The sequence below is a fragment of the Salvelinus alpinus genome, chromosome 23 (assembly GCF_045679555.1).
Source record: "Salvelinus alpinus chromosome 23, SLU_Salpinus.1, whole genome shotgun sequence".
Lineage (NCBI taxonomy): Eukaryota > Metazoa > Chordata > Actinopteri > Salmoniformes > Salmonidae > Salvelinus > Salvelinus alpinus.
Window position 1 is genome coordinate 15,941,797 of NC_092108.1, and position 19,729 is coordinate 15,961,525.

Below are 19,729 nucleotides of genomic sequence, written 5' to 3' on the forward strand. Positions count from 1 at the left end.
TGGGTAACTGTCACTATATTGTAGATCAGGGATGGGTAACTGTCACTATATTGTAGATCAGGGATGGGTAACTGCCACTATATTGTAGATCAGGGATGGGTAACTGTCACTATACTGTAGATCAGGGATGGGCAACTATCACTATATTGTAGATCAGGGATGGGCAACTGCCACTATATTGTAGATCAGGGATGGGCAACTGCCACTATATTGTAGATCAGGGATGGGTAACTGTCACTAAACTGTAGATCAGGGATGGGCAACTATCACTATATTGTAGATCAGGGATGGGCAACTGCCACTATATTGTAGATCAGGGATGGGTAACTGTCACTATATTGTAGATCAGGGATGGGCAACTGCCACTATATTGTAGATCAGGGATGGGTAACTGTCACTATACTGTAGATCAGGGATGGGTAACTGTCACTATATTGTAGATCAGGGATGGGTAACTGTCACTATATTGTAGATCAGGGATGGGTAACTGTCACTATACTGTAGATCAGGGATGGGTAACTGCCACTATATTGTAGATCAGGGATGGGTAACTGTCACTATACTGTAGATCAGGGATGGGCAACTATCACTATATTGTAGATCAGGGATGGGCAACTGCCACTATATTGTAGATCAGGGATGGGTAACTGTCACTATATTGTAGATCAGGGATGGGCAACTGCCACTATACTGTAGATCAGGGATGGGCAACTATCACTATATTGTAGATCAGGGATGGGTAACTGTCACTATATTGTAGATCAGGGATGGGCAACTGCCACTATATTGTAGATCAGGGATGGGTAACTGTCACTAAACTGTAGATCAGGGATGGGCAACTATCACTATATTGTAGATCAGGGATGGGCAACTGCCACTATATTGTAGATCAGGGATGGGTAACTGTCACTATATTGTAGATCAGGGATGGGCAACTGCCACTATATTGTAGATCAGGGATGGGTAACTGTCACTATATTGTAGATCAGGGATGGGCAACTGCCACTATATTGTAGATCAGGGATGGGTAACTGTCACTATATTGTAGATCAGGGATGGGTAACTGTCACTATATTGTAGATCAGGGATGGGTAACTGTCACTATATTGTAGATCAGGGATGGGTAACTGTCACTATACTGTAGATCAGGGATGGGTAACTGCCACTATATTGTAGATCAGGGATGGGTAACTGTCACTATACTGTAGATCAGGGATGGGCAACTATCACTATATTGTAGATCAGGGATGGGCAACTGCCACTATATTGTAGATCAGGGATGGGTAACTGTCACTATATTGTAGATCAGGGATGGGCAACTGCCACTATACTGTAGATCAGGGATGGGCAACTATCACTATATTGTAGATCAGGGATGGGTAACTGTCACTATATTGTAGATCAGGGATGGGCAACTGCCACTATATTGTAGATCAGGGATGGGTAACTGTCACTAAACTGTAGATCAGGGATGGGCAACTGTCACTATATTGTAGATCAGGGATGGGCAACTGTCACTATATTGTAGATCAGGGATGGGCAACTGTCACTATATTGTAGATCAGGGATGGGCAACTGCCACTATATTGTAGATCAGGGATGGGTAACTGTCACTATATTGTAGATCAGGGATGGGTAACTGCCACTATATTGTAGATCAGGGATGGGTAACTGCCACTATATTGTAGATCAGGGATGGGCAACTATCACTATATTGTAGATCAGGGATGGGTAACTGCCACTATACTGTAGATCAGGGATGGGTAACTGCCACTATACTGTAGATCAGGGATGGGCAACTGCCACTATATTGTAGATCAGGGATGGGTAACTGCCACTATACTGTAGATCAGGGATGGGCAACTATCACTATATTGTAGATCAGGGATGGGTAACTGCCACTATACTGTAGATCAGGGATGGGTAACTGCCACTATACTGTAGATCAGGGATGGGCAACTGCCCGCGGATACATTTCCAAAGACATAAAAAACGTTAGAAACATTGGGGGGGCGACGACACGGTCTCAACTTGCTGTTGAGAGTTAGAATAGTAGAATACACCAGGTGAAATGTGGTAGTGCATCAGCAGTTTTCTTCTTGTTATGTCAGTCACTGACAGTCACTCAATTGGCCCATGTCAGAAAACATTTTTTAGACGAGTAAGTTAGTCTAACAGCCAGTAAACTTGTAGTATTCATGGTGAATTACCGACCAGGGGGCCCCCATTGATTTTGTTAGTCACTCTCACTCAGATATCATATTGAAAACTGCAAACTTTCCTCTCTACCCTATTGCAGGAAATGTACTCTAAAAAATTATATTTCTCTCTCCACTGTCAAGAGGGGGCCGCTAAAACAGTATTTTGCTAAGGGCCCCCAAAAGGGCAGGGCCAGCTCTGACAACATGTGTGTGGGTATGGAAGTGCGTATGCAGACCCGCAAACTACTGCAGCCCCCTATGATGAGTTGAGATTTTCTGTGGCCCTCACCCCCATCAAAGTTGCCCATCCCTGCTGTAGATACTATGTAGCGTTTTGCAGTCTATACTCTATCTTGCTACCAAGGTTTCCTTCCTTGACATTCTCAGTGGAATGTAATAATTGTGTTGGAACTTTGCCAAACTCTTTATATATTTTAGTAATGCTTCGTAGCCCTTTCCTGCAGTCAATGACCAAAAGCGAATGTTATTCATGTTTTCATAATTAATAAAGATAATTTGTTTTTTAAATATGAACATCCGGTGTTACTATGTCAAACAGTTTTGTTATATTTCAGTCTTCTGTGATGTATATAAAGTGTAATATTGGGACGCAAACTCAAAATATAATACATTACAACTCTATATCTGACATGGTACAGGTGTCTTTTGTTTAAACCCATAACCATGTGTGTGAGGTGTATACTGTTGTTTCAATTTAGATTTGTTTAAGACTACCAAGAATCACACCCTGATTGAGCCCGCTGCAGTAAAAGTTTAAACTGCCCAATCGAATTTCTTAAAATTGGCTTTGTGGATTGGATATTTCAAAAGTCATATAAAAAGGTGGAGAGCAGGATTTGAGGAAGCTGAAACTAAAACCAAAACCAAATACTTTCATTAACGTTGATCTCATGCAAATTCAGAGAGGAACTATGAGATAGAATGAGAGACAAGGCACTGGACGGAGGGACAGAAGAACAGCAAGGATAAGAGACACAACCAGGCACTGTCTGAGATGCGTACCTGTCCTTCCCACCCGTAGCCATCACATAAGACCTTCTTACCATGCAACAACCACCATTCAAACAAAATGTCAACCAAACAAAGGTTCAGAGGAAAAGATATGTGCATGAATATGTTCATCATTCATGGATTTGTGAATCTGACAGTCTGACACTTCAACTGCACAGTCCCAGTACCAGTGGCCTGGGGGAACAATCACGATGTGCACCCAAGCCTAGTGATAGCACGCAAACCGTGCTAAGCTAACTGTGAAATGCATTCTGCTCCATGAAATGAAATTCTTATCTGCCACATTCAGTCACTCCCTAGCCTGCCACCCAGGTGTCTAACCTCCATGTGTAGGTCAAGCATAACACGGGGCATCCAGCTAGCCAAATAACATGTTAAAAGTTGCAGAAAGTTTCTGTTGGTGAATATACAGGTAACTGCCAAAATAAAGGAAACACCAGCCTAAAGCATCTCAAAAGGGCGTTGGGCCACCACGATCCAGAACAGCTTCACTGCACCATGGCATAGATTATACAAGTGTCTGGAACTCTATTGGAGGGATGTGACGCCATTATTCCACGAGAAATTCTATAATTTTGTGTTTTGTTGATGGTGGTGGAAAATGCTGTCTCAAGCGCCGTTCCAGAGTCTCCCATAAGTGTTCAGTTGGGTTGATATCTGGTGACTAAGACGGCCATGGCATATGGTTTACATTGTTTTCATGCTCATCAAACTATTCAGTGACCACTTGTGCCCTGTGGATGGGGGCGTTGTCAGCCTATGGGGGCATAGCTATGGTAGCCAAAATAATGTCCATAATAATGGCTTACCCAGCATTTATACATGAGCCTAAACATGATGGGATGTTAATTGCTTAATTAACTCAGGAACCACACCTGTGTGGAAGCACCTGCTTTCAATATAATTTGTATCCCTCATTTACTCAAGTGTTTCCTTTATTTTGGCAGTCAGCTGTACGTCCTATGTACATTATATGGTGTCCATTTTTTCCAGGTAACAAATATTAAAAAGTAATACTGTACCTTTACACCAGTCCCCGCTGGATACAGGCCTATTAGTTTGATTTGGTCTTAGACTCCGACTGACCAGCACATACCTCCAATAAAGCCTCGAAAATAATTTAATCCTGATGACCGTTGACATTTGACCTGTGACAGTGAGCTTCTTGAACTGGAGAAAAAGGGCACTTTGACCCACCTTGAAGTAAAGGAAACTGTGAAGGACTGGAGAAAATGAAACAAGATGGAAAAACTGAAAACATCGGCCTTATCCGATCTGTATATCCGGGACTTTTCACTGTGTGAGAAAATTGTGAAAGTTAAAATAAACTGTTGGTGTGCTAAACATCAGGTACACGCTAAATACATAGAAGATGGATGCAGGGATGGATGGATGAGCGAACAAGATAAATGAATAGAGGAGTGGACAAGATGGATGAGTGTGTAGACGACTCCCGGGGATCAGTGAGCTGTGAGGGATACAAGTACATCACACTGTAACGTTACACAGTGTGTGTTTGCAGGTGTGACAGAGAGAAACATACTGGCTTGTGCTGTCCTCTGGACCAGCTCGTTGGTAAAGGCTCCAATGCCTTTGTTAGAAATGGCAGCCAGGGAGAAGGAGTACTCCGTGTTAGCCCTCAGACCCTCCACTGTGTACGACGCCCTGGGCCCAAACGTCAACTTCTCCTGTTAGAGACGGAGAAGGGGGGAGAGAGAACATGAATAAAAGAAAGAGACGCAGTAGAGACAAAGAGAAAGAAAGAAAGATAAAAAGAAAGAGAACTGGATTATCTGATAAATGGACTTTATCATCTTAATGAAATCTACTTAGTATGGAAGAAAAAGTCTGACCAGGCTGCCGAACTTGACAGGTTTGTAGAGCAGTTCGTAGTTGACGATGCCCTCCTTGATATAGGACGGTTCCCAGGTCAGCTCTATACTGGTCTCCGTCACCTTGCCCACTTTGAACTTTCCTGGCTGCCCTGGAACTACAGGGGATAGAAGAGGAGACAGGACAAGAGTTAGAACTCACCTCTCCAGCATCCAGTCAGTTAGTAGCTTCTAGACTGTTCTATTCATCCTTTATTTAAACAGACAAATCCCATCCCAGCCCTGTAGTTCTACAAAAGATGTGTGTAAACAGTACTGAAGCACTTTGACATGAACCGGATCAGAAAAGGGAACAAACCCTCAGACACACACACACACACACACACACACAAACTCACAGACACAAACAGACGCAGACACAGACACACACTGACCTCCGGGCAGCACTTTGACATGGACAGGGTCAGAGAAGGGTCCGTCTCCCACAGAGGTGAAGGCCAGGACTCTGACAGTGTATGTTTCAGAGGGTACCAGGCTCTGGATGGAGGTGATGGTGCTGTCCTGAACATTATGGATCTGCCACAGACTCATGGGCTGAGATGGGTCCATGGTGTAGTACACCCGGTAACCTTTCACCTGGAGGGACGGAGGAACAGAGGCAGGGGGGAGCCACAGAGAGAGAGAGACAGTTAGACGATGGAGAGAAACTTCTTTCTGCTGTTTTCTATAATTAGCCTTTCATTGTCTGGTCCCATAGACTTGTTTGAGCTTGGAAGCTATTATACATTGTGACGTCAATGCCCAGAACAAATTATACTGGACCGGACCTATATGTCGTTGAGCTAGATAAAAATTGCATTCGCTTCGAGGTTGAAATATCATTACCGTTATCATTAAATAACTGAATTACCTTTATAATGACCCTTTCTTTACCTAAAGCCTAATCACTATAGTCTATGATTAAAACTGTTTTTATGATGCACTGCCCCACCTCCACGCCTTGTTGTGATTACTGTTGTTTATGATGACTCCATTATGACTGCCTGGCTACCCATCCACATTGCTCCGGCCAAACTGACGTTTCTTCTCTACGATGATCGATAGAGCAGCGGATTTACATTCAGGGTGAGTCGCCAGGCAACCATTATGCAGCTTATTATGTTTAGACTGCCCAGGGACAACAGAGGAACATTCTATGTTTATCTAGCTAACTCAGTTACTATTGCGCCTCAGTGTTGTCTCTGTCAGAGATGTTGATCACTGTTTATTATCCCTGTCTTGGCCATTTATTCTCTTCTGATAACATTCTAATTAATACATTCATACATTTACAGATTAATAACATAATACATTATAAATAAATAAAGTAGTACATTAGTAAATTATTATAAAAAAATTATTAAAGAACCAGTGCAGTCAAAAAACGTACTTTCCTGTGTTTTATATATATTTCCACACTATGAGGTTGGAATAATATTGTGATGTTTTGGCCTGCCTGGTGAAATAACCAGGCGTTAAATTCGTTTATAGACCAATAAGAAAGAGAGTTCCAAACCTTTCTGCCAATAACAGCTAGTTTTAAGTTTTATCCTCCCCACACCGAGACAGACAAAAATCTTGCTTGAAAAATTGCTTTGTTAAGAAGCTATTTTTGTTTCTTTTTGACCATTTTAATTGAAAACAATCACAGTAAGGTACTTACTTGTTACCCAGAAATGGTTTAATATTGAGATAAAAATGTCATTGTACCTTTAACAAAACAACGGACAAAAAAAATCAACACTGACCTGTCCGTTGGGCTCCTCTGGTTCCTCCCAGCGGACCATGACAGTGTTCTTGGAGATGATCCTGGCCTGGACGTTCCTGGGTGGGCTAGCCGGGGCCTGCTCCCCTGTCCTGGCCTCCACCCGGGTGGACGAGGGTCCCTGGCCGATGCTGTTGAAGGCTGACACCCTGATCTCATACTCTGTGTTTGGGTAGAGCCCTCCAATGCTGTACCTAGTGGTGGTGATACTGTCCACCGTCTCGTACTTGCTGTCTGGTGCCTTGGCCCGGTACTGGATGATGTAATAGGACACCGGGTCGGGATTACCGGAGTCCCAGGTGATGGTGATGCTGGTGGCAGTCGTCTCTGTGACGATGGGGGTACCGGGAGGCTTGGGAAGAGCTATGAAGGGAGAAGGAGATATTGGTTTAACTGTCCTTAATGTCTTAAGGCAGACAGGGGGAGAAAAGTGGCCCTTACTCTTGACGGACACCTGCGAGATCATAGATGGCCCTTACTCTCTAATACGGTGGTATTCAAAGTCGGGGAGAGGGAGAGACATAGAGAGCACAATTAGAAAGAGAAAGGTTGTCCCTTACTCTTAACTGACACCTGTGCAGTGGCCTCGATAATCCCCAGACTGCTCATGGCCACACAGGTGTAGTTGGCCGACTCCCTGATTCCGTTGAGCTCCAGAACGTTCCGCCCCACTGGCATCTCGTCCTCAGGTGTCAGGTCCTCACTACCCAGCATCCATTTGACGTAGGGCATGGGTGAACCCACCGCCACGCAGGTGATGTTGATGCTGCCGCCGGGCATGATCTCATGGTTGGAGGGCAGGATGGAGAAACGAGGGGGCACACGACGCACTGGGAGAGGAGGAGAGGGGGAAGACGGGGGGAGGATTGTGGAGAGGGGGATGAGGAGGGGGAGTCGGAGCGGGAGGGACAGAAAAGGGGGCGACAGAGGGGGGGAAAGAAAGATACAGAAAGAGAGAGAACGAGAGAGAGCGAAAGAGAGAGATAGAGAGAAAGTGGGGTAACAGAAAGGGTAGAATGAACTTCACTGCTTTTACAGAGGTTTTACAAAGGGATATTTCACGTTTAGTCGAAACTACATTGGTAGTTTTGAAAATACTAGCTAATGATAGAAGTTGAAATACACAGATCCCATGTTGAGAGACTGCTTTCTCAAGCTACATTTCACCCTGCACATGAAACCTATTGTAAGTTTCTCATGTTTTAGCCAGTGTGCAACAATCCATTGCATATTTTACAAGGACATCATTTGGTATTGTAGAATCATCACTGTAGATGCCCAGACTATAAAGTTTCCTCTTCCCTATTTAAAACAAGATCTACAATACAAATACTGGCGCTCTGGGCTGCACAAAATACCATAGGATTTTTTTCTGAGGAACTAAAATGAGCTTAAATAAAACCAATGTGAAGATCTAAATTACAGCTGAACTACCCTTGCAGCGAAGCTCAAGGCTACTGACTTGAAAACGAGAAACTTTACCAGAAACTTGAGTGAGAAACTTTAATGAGAAACTTCAATGAGATTTCTGTGCCTCTGGGGTGAGTTCTCCACTGCAGATGAGGGCCTTTTAGATACGTGGCGCTGGCAGAGCCAATTGATAGAACCAGCTATTAGTCAGACAACTTGCACAGAGTGCTTCTGTTAACTGTACCTGTGCTGAATCTACTAGCTAGCTGTCAGATCTATCTGATATAATGGCACGTAGTGGGAAAGATGCATGGATGCATAGAGAGACAGAGCTCACGGGTCACTTGCATGCCTAGAAGACTTGTAGAAGAAACTATAATCATGAAGAGACAGAGGGAGAAGAGAGATAGAGAGAGAGAAAGAGAGTATTGTCTGGTTCCTCTCCCAGTCAATGTGGCAAATCACGGCCTCATTGTACAACCAGAATACCAGATGAACACAGCAATGTTGAAAATAAATAAAAGCGATGTAAATAAGGTTATGGGTGATATAAATATGTGTCGTTGCAATTACAATGTTCGCATTGAACACTTGAAATAAGGAAACATCAAGACATACATCATGAGTCATGACAGAAAGAGATAATCATGACAGAGAGAGATAATCATGACAGAGAGAGATAATCCAAAGAGAGAGAAAGGGGTAGTATGCACATGTTTTTAGTAATTTAAAATTATGCACATTTGTCTGTTGATCCTACACACCAGGGTACAGATGGAGTGCAGAATGCAGAAGAGAGAGAAAGAAGGAAGGGATATTAGAAGAGAGGGATGGGGACAGAGGATAAGAGGTAAGGGAGATAAGAAGAAAGGGGGAAAGGGCAGAAGGGGAAAGAAAGGAGGGATGGGAAAGAGAAAACACATGGCGCTCTTGAAACTGCTGTTAGGTTCTCCAAAATCAGGCTTTGATTGGTGGATGTCGTAGGAACTGAAAAGTTGGTACCCCAAGGCTGCAAAACAGAGGACTGAAGTAACAGTCAGACGGACGGACAGACGGACGGACGGACAGACGGACAGACAGACAGACCAACGACTATAGATGGACAGGAGTGAATGCAAGGGGAGGAAGGGCAGACAGACAGACAGACACAGTCAGTAGAAATATTGGCTAATTTCAAGATTCGAAACAGTATCTGAATCAGGGGTTTGAATCATGTTTTGAGTCACGATACAGGAATCTCCACTCAGTCAGTGGGAGTAAATCAGGGGGAAAGAGTCTTCATAGAATCACTGGCCTCAGTCTTCCCCCAAATGATTCTCAGCTGATGCATTTAATTTAAAAGAACCATGCTCAGATTCATTAATAAACTACACCTAGCGTTGAATAGGTTCAATGGATTTCACTGTGTTCCTCAGACAGCACGCAAACAAACTATTCACCAAAACCAAATAGTAATGAACAATTTGCCATCTTCAAGTGATTCAATAACTCGGTGGACATGATCCCATTCAACATAACAGTGCCATACATTTGGAGTGACCCTAGAATGCCAATAGATCCCCAGAATTGGACACTAAAGTTCAAGACAAAAAAATAGACATTTAATTAACAGACAAAATGAAATGTAACTGTTATAAGAGACATCAAATCAAAAGGCAGGCAGGCAGATTCTCTCCAAAGCATGCGAGAGCCAGACAGAGACAGACAGAGACAGAGTGACCAGGTTAAAACCATGCAGCAGACAAGAGCACCTACTGTATGCAGTACCATACAATTCAGCTTCATTTTTTATTTAAGAAAATACTCAACTCTTAAAGTGTGTGCGTAACGTGTGGTATACATATCTAACTACTGGAAGTTCCCTCAAGGTTTGGAGACTTGATTAAGCTGAAGAAGAGAATGTGGACATTTCTGTCAAGTAGGAAAGTAGGGTACATCCAGCTCTGCAGCAGGACAGCACAATATTCAAGTGCATGCTGAACAAAGATAATGCCGAGAATGAACAGTCAGGCAGTGACAACCTATTTACTATCAGACATATAAACTCAGCAAAAAAAGAAACGTCCTCTCACTGTCAACTGCGTTTAATTTCAGCAAACTTAACATGTGTAAATATTTGTATGAACATAACAATATTCAACAACTGAGACATAAACTGAACAAGTTCCACAGACATGTGACTAACATAAATTGAATAATGTGTCCCTGAACAAAGGGGGGGGGGGGTCAAAATCAAAAGTAACAGTCAGTATCTGGTGTGGCCACCAGCTGCATTAAGTACTGCAGTACATCTCCTCCTCATGGACTGCACCAGATTTGCCAGTTCTTGCTGTGAGATGTTACCCCACTCTTCCACCAAGGCACCTGCAAGTTCCCGGACATCTCTGGGAGGAATGGCCCTAGCCCTCACCCTCCAATCTAACAGGTCCCAGACGTGCTCAATGGGATTGAGATCCGAGCTCTTCGCTGGCCATGGCAGAACACTGACATTCCTGTCTTGCAGGAAATCACGCACAGAACGAGCTGTATGGCTGGTGGCATTGTCATGCTGGAGGGTCATGTCAGGATGAGCCTGCAGGAAGGGTAACACATGAGGGAGGAGGACGTCTTCCCTGTAACGCACAGCATTGAGATGGCCTGCAATGACAACAAGCTCAGTCCGATGATGCTGTGACACACCTCCCCAGACCATGATGGACCCTCCACCTCCAAATCGATCCCGCTCCAGAGTACAGGCCTCGGTGTAACGCTCATTCCTTCGACAATAAAAGTGAATCCGACCATCACTCCTGGTGAGACAAAACCGTGACTCGTCAGTGGAGAGCACTTTTTGCCAGTCCTGTCTGGTCAAGCGACGGTGGGTTTGTGTCCATAGGCGATGTTGTTGCCGGTGATGTCTGGTGAGGCCCTGCCTTACAACAGGCCTACAAGCCCTCAGTCCAGCCTCTCTCAGCCTATTGCGGACAGTCTGAGCACTGATGGAGGGATTGGGCATTCCTGGTGTAACTCGGGCAGTTGTTGTTGCCATCCTGTACCTGTCCCGCAGGTGTGATGTTAGGATGTACCGATCCTGTGCAGGTGTTGTTACACGTGGCCTGCCACTGCGAGGACAATCAGAATCGATCCTGTCTCCCTGTAGCACTGTCTTAGGCGTCTCACAGTACGGACATTGCAATTTATTGCCCTGGCCACATCTGCAGTCCTCATGCCTCATTGCAGCATGCCTAAGGCACGTTCACGCAGATGAGCAGGGACCCTGGGCATCTTTCTCTTGGTGTTTTTCAGAGTCAGTAGAAAGGCCTCTTTAGTGTCCTAAGTTTTAATAACTGTGACCTTAATTGCCTACCGTCTGTAAGCTGTTAGTGTCTTTACGACCGTTCCACAGGTGCATGTTCATTAATTGTTTATGGTTCATTGAACAAGCATGGGAAACAGTGTTTAAACCCTTTACAATGAAGATCTGTGAAGTTATTTGGATTTTTACAAATCATCTTTGAAAGACAGGGTGCTGAAAAAGAGACGTTTCTTTTTTTGCTGAGTTTATGTGAGTTCAATATCAATAAAACAAGGTAGTATTAATATCATGGAACATATAAAGGATATTTCTAGGGCCCTTCAAGAAAAATCTCTGGCCAGAATGTTGTTAGAATAGCATCTCTTATAGTCCACTGGTTTTGCTTGTTAATTAAGTAGCCTACTATAGACTGTATAGGCCAAGGGGTACAATTGTAATGCCATGATTTATTCTGCTCCAGTATCAATAACAGGATTGTCTACAGGGTAGAGTTGATGAGGATGCTAGATCATAGTAGATTGGGATTGAGAGCTGCCTGGGATACCGTTGCATTTCATTATAGAGCACAGCAACAGCACACTAAAGCCCTGTTGGCATTTACACAGGTTAATCCTGCCTGATCTAATAAAGAAGTGGAGAGATGTTTAATTAATATGTGTGTTCTATAAATATACATCAATATCGAGGAGGATACATTGTTCTTTTCAACTGCCAATCAATGGAGGACGTTATATAGTTCATAACCACAGCAACCGCTACTTAGCAGCTGAATAACCAATTCCATAGGATCTCTGTGTAAACAATAACATACTAATATAATGTAGTATAACCATAGAATTACATAGGATCTCTGTGTGAATAACAGTATACTGTGCACGGACACAATCCACTGAAATAACTTTCTTGTTATTATTGTACATTTTGTTTACCTGAATATAAATACAGATAATGTACATAAAGAAAGAAAGCAGAACAATACTGTGTGTGTTTTTTGCCTCTGAGTGTAAGTGTATGTTGAGCCAGCAGAACTAACTTAGTATTTGCTGACCAAACAAGCATGTAAATAATTATAAGCTACTTTTAAATGCCACTTGAATAAAGCCTTATTTGAATGCTTTATTTTCCCTGAGGGGATATGAGGACCACTCAACCAATCAGCATACAAGCACCAAGCTGGCTACACAGAGTATGTACGCAAACAAACAGCAGCAGACCAATACAACACACAGAGACCACACACAATACCAAAATACATTGGCAACGCGACACACAACATGCGACAAGTGCAGAAGAATGACAGTTACATAACACAAACCCACACAGACAGAACAATAAATACAAGACATGTGACAAGACAACAGAAATCAATAAAAAATGGACACACACAGAGCACATGCACATGCACACACACACACACACACACACACACTTGGAGCCGTGCCATGCACAGTTAGTCTGGGTACAGGCATGCAAGCGCCGCCTCCGCTCTCCGTCCATGCATAGATAGCCTTCTTTTCATTTCCAATTCCTGGGTCTCCATGACAACAAGAATGTTCCATGCAGAGAACTTCGCGCTCGGATGAAAGCAATATCAAAGGTCTACAAACAAGGCCTCACAATGCAATCAATGCAAATGACTGCGTAGGCAGCTAGCCTCATTACAGCTTAGTGAAACGCCTTCAAAGAAGTGTGTTTATCAAATTAAAACCAATTTGACATGAGGGTTATTCATACGTCTTTTCTAGACTGTTTAAGACTGATGTATCTCTCCTCACTTTAGGAGTAAATGTGTTATAAAAAGGAAGGAGTACCGAAAGAAAATAAAGAACACACCAACCTTCTCGTTGCTCTGGGGGATGTAAGGGGGTTGATGCAGAACACAATGACGTGATGGGGAGAGAGAGAACGGGGAAACAGAGAGTAAAAACGTCCAGCTCAAAGCCTCACACACACCGCATACACACAGTCACACAAATGTACACACGCACATTCATACTGTTCTTCACAGAACCACAGAACCCACTTAAAATGTAGGATCAGGAACATCAAACTCAGGGGCTTAAGAGCTTAGAAATGTGAGTCTAGAACCCCTAAATCCAGTCGCCCTTACCCCAGTCGAGAACCTAGAACAGGGGTCTCAAACTCCTGGAGGGCCACACTGGCTGTTGGTTTGCATTATGTTTTTTTTTTGTGTCTCAGTTAGACTTGAGAAACCAAATGTATTCCCTAGCCAATCACTGTATTAAAGTGGAACTGACCGCATTTTAGGACCATGAAATCTGTTCATTTACACCCAGAGGAAGATGACACACTTAAAAAAATTTTTTTTTTTAATTTTCTGACAAGCGAGCACTTAGATGTGGTCATTTTCATGTTTTCATAAATTCTTAGAACTTTTAGGAATTGTGTATACTAAAGCATTTGTGAAAATTGTATAGCAATATAGAGTGGGAAAGCGGCAGTGCGTTTGGACAATTAATAGACACTGCAGTGAATAAAACCTAATAAAAATATCTGTCTGGTCCAGGACCGGAGTCTACGGAGACCGGAGCGACATAGCGAATCAGAGCTACAGTAGACCTATATGCAAACAAACCATTTGCCACAAGGGCCTGCCATCATTCACTTTGAACTGGACTGTGCGTTTACAGGCAGTTGCAACAGCCACAAAAAAGCCACAAAATACACGTGAATGGATTTCTGCAAATATGTAGCTAAATACCACGGGAGTCCTCTTAACTTTGGGAACTTTACAGTCCTACTGATCAAACAACCATAAAAGGTAGGCTATCTTTCCCTATATGCACATCAACAACGACAAGATCAACAACTAATGCTAGCCAGAGCAAGATGAGCTAAAATCTAATGAAAGAACATTAGATAAACCCTCTCAAACTTTCAGCTAGTTGGCCATCAAAATTGCACTAATAAACAACGGGGAATAGCCTGCTCGTCCTTCTGCATCTTGCCTGCCCATGCATGCGGTGTTGTCCCAACCAAGCACCCACGCTAACTGGCTAAAGTTGGCTAGCTTGCTATCTAGCTACTACCAGACAGAAATGAGAGAACATCTCGCTGACCATTTTACTCACCCCAGCAGAGCTGGTTATCTAGAGCGTTCGTGTCTAAATATGACTTTTTTTGCCTACGTTTACTGACACCGGTCATATTCACATGAATAGATACGCTAGCATATTAGCCACGTTATGACTGACTTGTGATCATTGCCCTTGCTAGTTTGATTGTATTGACATTCCTAGCCTTAGTGTCACATTCTGACCTTAGTTCTTTTTTTATGCCTTTATTTTAGTTGGTCAGGGCGTGAGTTGGGGTGGGCATTCTATGTTGTTTTTCTATGTATTGTTCTGTTGTTATATTTCTATGTGTTTGGCCTAGTAGGGTTCTCAATCAGAGGCAGGTGTCAGTCGTTGTCTCTGATTGGGAGCCATATTTAGATATCCTGTTTTCTATTGTGTTTTGTGGGTGGTTGTTTCCTGTGTTAGTGTTTGCACCATACAGGACTGCACATTGGTCCGATCCTTGCTACTCCTCCTCAGACGAAGAGGAAATCCGTTACACTTAGTTATATTTGTCAATTTTTGTTCAAAATATTGAGTCATTGAAATTAAACTGTGCATCCCAAATGGTGGCAGCACACAATGTACCAGGCCAGCTGTGATTTACAACCGGATAGCAATATTTTTGGGACTATCAAGTAATGTATTGTGAATTATATTAATCATGCATTGAACTGCATCCATCTATTCTGCCAACAATGTCTTAGTATACGTCATGGAATGTTGAGTCACATAGAACCTATTTTTAAAACCTCTTATAAAGTTGGTTTTGTAGCATAAACTGGGAATTGTCTGTTTGTTTCATATCTGCAAAGTAGTTAAAATACGGTCAGTTCCACTTTAAAGTGCAAGAGAAAAACAAACTCTCAGTCACTCTGGCCCTCAATTTAGAAACATATGAAGAGGGATGGGACAATTGTGATGTCATACTGTAGCAAAGACCCTGGAACTGCTCATTGGCCCCAATGCAGTATGACATCACTGGCCAATTCCTTTTTGTCTAATTCCATTCAGTGGCAGTTATTACAAAAAACAGCACCTTGATGCAGCACCTGTAAAACCCAGTTTAGTCTGGAACGTTATCAATCTTAGGTCACCAACTGGTGTTTCACTTGGTGGATAGGTTTGGTTTGGTTAGTGGATGCAAATAGGAAGAAAATAAATAACAAAAAAACATGTAGATAAACTAGGACTTAACACCACTTAATACATTGTATAATGGTGACAGCTGTTTCAGCTGTGTGACAGGTGTGTGTGTTATAATGCACGTGTGTGTTTGTGTGTGTGTTCTTATACCCGTGGTAAGTTCCTACCTCGTACATACAGGTTGGCCGGGGAAGAGTAGCGCACTCCCTGAGAGTTAGTGGCCACACACTCATACTTTCCCTGGTCTAACTCCTCACTGTTCTCTATCTGGAGGGCACCTGAGAGAGGGAGAAAGAGAGAGATGGGGGAGAATGAAAGAAAAAGTGAGAGAGAGGATAAGCGAGAGAGAGGGGGAGAGAGAGCGAGAATAAAAAGAGCCATTGCTATGGGTTAATTAATGATACATTCATAAATCAAATCTATATTTACTCATCATTAAACTGATTAAAACGGATACAAGAGAGATTTTCCATTACTGGTTCCTTTCTGCCATGAAAAATCTATGTTCCCACAGCCAGCTTAATGGGATATATCTAGCTACACACAATAGGAGCCCCTGTAGCATAAATCTAGCTACACACAATAGGAGTCCCAAGAGCATATAGCTAGCTACACACAATAGGAGTCCCTGGAGCATATGTGACCGACCGGCTCGATTCGGTCTTATGTAGCAATTATTTATTTATTTTTTACATTGGATAAAAGTAGAGACTCAGTGCTATAAAATGGTCAATCATACACTACAGTTGAGGAACAATGGGAAAGTAATTCTGCTTTGGAAGTTGATAAACTTGTAACAGCACTTTTGCGAAAATGGCCCTTGAATGTTTTGCACCTACTGGAGAGCTCTTCTTTGTCTACACCCATTCAGCACCAATCACACCCTCTTAAGCCTTAGCCTCACCCATCTCTTTAAGGATTCATATGAGGCCATGTGCTAAACAGAGTGAGTAGTGCACTAAACAACCAAAGAGGCTGGTTTATACTACGTCTATCGACATGTCTATAGACAGTTGTCGTCATGACATTGAGAACATTCTATTGTCATCCAACATCAAACTTGTCGTTGTCATTATGAAAAAGTATAAACATAAAAACAACAGGCTGTATGACATCAGCAACCTGGTGGTCCAAAATAGCAAAACTGGTGTATTTTAACACCAATAAACCCATCCGTTTAAAAAACTATTTAGTATATATCAATCTATCAAACCAGGCAACTAAAAGCAACTTTCTAAACAATGTGTTGGTTCGTTTCTAGCTTGTTAGCTAGCTGGCTGATGTTAAGTTAGCTGGCTAGATAACATTAAGTTAGCTGGCTAGATAACATTAAGTTAGCTGGCTAGCCAGTTCAAATAATGACCATATCATATAGCTGACAACATCTTAACTTTAGCTAATTTTGTATTAATTATTACAGGAAAATAAACTCACAACAAGATCATTATTTACAAGTTAATGGTGAGTTAATCACAGAAAATAGCTTACGGTTGTGAGTGACAAAATTAAAGCAGGGCATTCTACCAGATAATTTTTTTACTTGGACACTGTCTCGTTGGCCTAACGCTATATCCTAATTTGACTTTGGTGCAGGTCATGTTGTACCTCACATTACCGTCTCTGGTAAACACACACTATATCAAATAAAATCTATGTTTATTTGTAACATGCACAGGATAGAGAAGGTGTAAACATTACAGTGAAATGGTTACTTACATAGTGGAGTATTTTGTTTAGACATGTAGCTAGCTAAACAATGAACCATAATCCCAACTCATAACGTTATGACCCTACATGAATCTGCAAATAGCTAACGCTATCCAATTAGGTTCAATGTTAGCTAGCTAGCTAACATTGGGCTATAACTTGCAATGCAAATGGCTCTGAGATACAAATAATATTACGACACAGATCATACACATAACGTTAGCTAGCAAGCCAGCCAGCTAACGTTAGCTAGCTAGCTAACTCTACATTTTAACTTGCAATGAAAACAACTTTCTGACAAAATTAGAAACATATAATATCTGAAAATGTAGCTAGTTAGACTATCTTACCCATATACATGGGTGAACGCTTCTCTCTCTCTGTCACTGATGCCATGGTCACCTTTAGTTTGAAGATGTAATCCGGAGACAAGTGTTTTATACAACAGCCTTCTGTGTGTTCTCTTTTCGACTCCCTCCGCATATTTGCAATCAAATGCCAGAATTTTCTCCATCTCCTTAGCTATTATAATCTGCTTCCACTGGACATTCCACTGATTTCAAATCTCGGTCCTCCAGAAAGTGGAGAGCATTAGCAACACTTTTGCAGTTCTTCATGATATCTTAAAAAAAGTTGCATTAGAAAGGATTACCTACACATACTGAGCAGCTCATGTTATAGACAGAAGCGCGCTACGTGGCAGACCAATCCAAACTCATCTCTCAGAATGTCCAGACCAACCATTATCTCAGCCAATCGGGAAGGTTCCTGACTTTTTCTGTGGCTAAACCAACTAGGCTTGTAATTTAACAATTGTATTAAGATATACAGATGGCATACACGTTTGTTATTAAGGCACATGAAAGTTCACATGTTCCAGAAGGCAATTCTGCCCCAAAAAAATTTTGATAAAAAATAAATGTTTACATTCGAATGCCTCTCCTGTGAAGTAGTGACACGCGACATACACCCAGTTTCCTGAAACGAGTCCCTTATAGCTAGCGACACACAATAGGAGTCCCTGGAGCATAAAGCTAGCTACACACAATAGGAGTCCCTGGAGCATATAGCTAGCTACACACAATAGGAGTCCCTGGAGCATAAAGCTAGCGACACACAATAGGAGTCCCTGGAGCATAAAGCTAGCGACACACAATAGGAGTCCCTGGAGCATATAGCTAGCGACACACAATAGGAGTCCCTGGAGCATATAGCTAGCGACACACAATAGGAGTCCCTGGAGCATAAAGCTAGCTACACACAATAGGAGTCCCTGGAGCATATAGCTAGCTACACACAATAGGAGTCCCTGGAGCATATAGCTAGCTACATACAATAGGAGTCCCTGGAGCATATAGCTAGCGACACACAATAGGAGTTCCTGGAGCATATAGCTAACGACACACAATAGGAGTCCCTGGAGCATATAGCTAGCGACACACAATAGGAGTCCCTGGAGCATATAACTTGAAATCCCCATTCTACCTTCTCTCCATCTCTCTTTCTCTGCACACTTCACTGTACATTATTATCTCAGTCTCCTAAAGCACGTTATTATCATGGCACATTGTTATTATTCTTCCAGTCATTTTCACCTTGAGCATATTCTGCTGAAAGCCCTTCACAACGTTTACAAGGCCCATATAACAAACTGGGTGAATTTGAAATGGGGTCAGGGGCAGAACCACACACAAGTGTTCACACAAAAAAATATATGCAAGACTGAACGCACGCACACACACACACACACACACACCTTATCAGAAACAGTTGTTTGACATGGAGCCAGCAGAGGGACCACAACGGCAGGGGATTACACCCATCTACCGCACAGCAGGGAAATGAAACAAAACACACACACACACACACACACACACACACACAGCGGCTTTCAGACTCCCCCTGGCTTATAGCAGTGTGATAGAAAAGCGTACTACAGAACATGACAAAAGCAGAGTGTGGATTTGGTAGGGGGGTATTTCTGTATAAGACCTGTGACTGTGTATCAGTGTATAGAGACAGAGATAACAATGATCACAATGAGTCACTGAGACAGCTGTAGATATGCAGCTCAACACAACTCAGGAGGAACAACATATCAAATGCATCCTTTTTTGGTTGCCAGTGGAGCTTGTTGCTATGAACATGTCTAACGAATGTACCAGTCCCTGTTTCAAGAGTCTGTCTGGCGTAAGTGGGAGCCTGCTATGTTTGCAAGTATGTTT

The 19,729-nt window shown here is 42.6% G+C and overlaps 1 protein-coding gene across 5 annotated transcripts in view; it reads right to left on the minus strand.

The window, feature by feature from the left end:
* LOC139550336 (receptor-type tyrosine-protein phosphatase S-like) overlaps window positions 1-19,729 on the minus strand; it is a 125,323-nt gene that overhangs the window by 40,242 nt on the left and 65,352 nt on the right. For all 5 annotated transcript variants that reach the window (XM_071361173.1, XM_071361176.1, XM_071361175.1 and 2 more), the window contains exons 7-12: window positions 15,965-16,075; window positions 7,430-7,699; window positions 6,853-7,232; window positions 5,500-5,701; window positions 5,087-5,223; window positions 4,777-4,921 (exon numbers count right to left, since the gene is read on the minus strand). In XM_071361173.1, coding sequence (XP_071217274.1) covers window positions 4,777-4,921; window positions 5,087-5,223; window positions 5,500-5,701; window positions 6,853-7,232; window positions 7,430-7,699; window positions 15,965-16,075 — 1,245 coding nt within the window. The remainder of the gene's footprint in view (window positions 1-4,776; window positions 4,922-5,086; window positions 5,224-5,499; window positions 5,702-6,852; window positions 7,233-7,429; window positions 7,700-15,964; window positions 16,076-19,729) is intronic.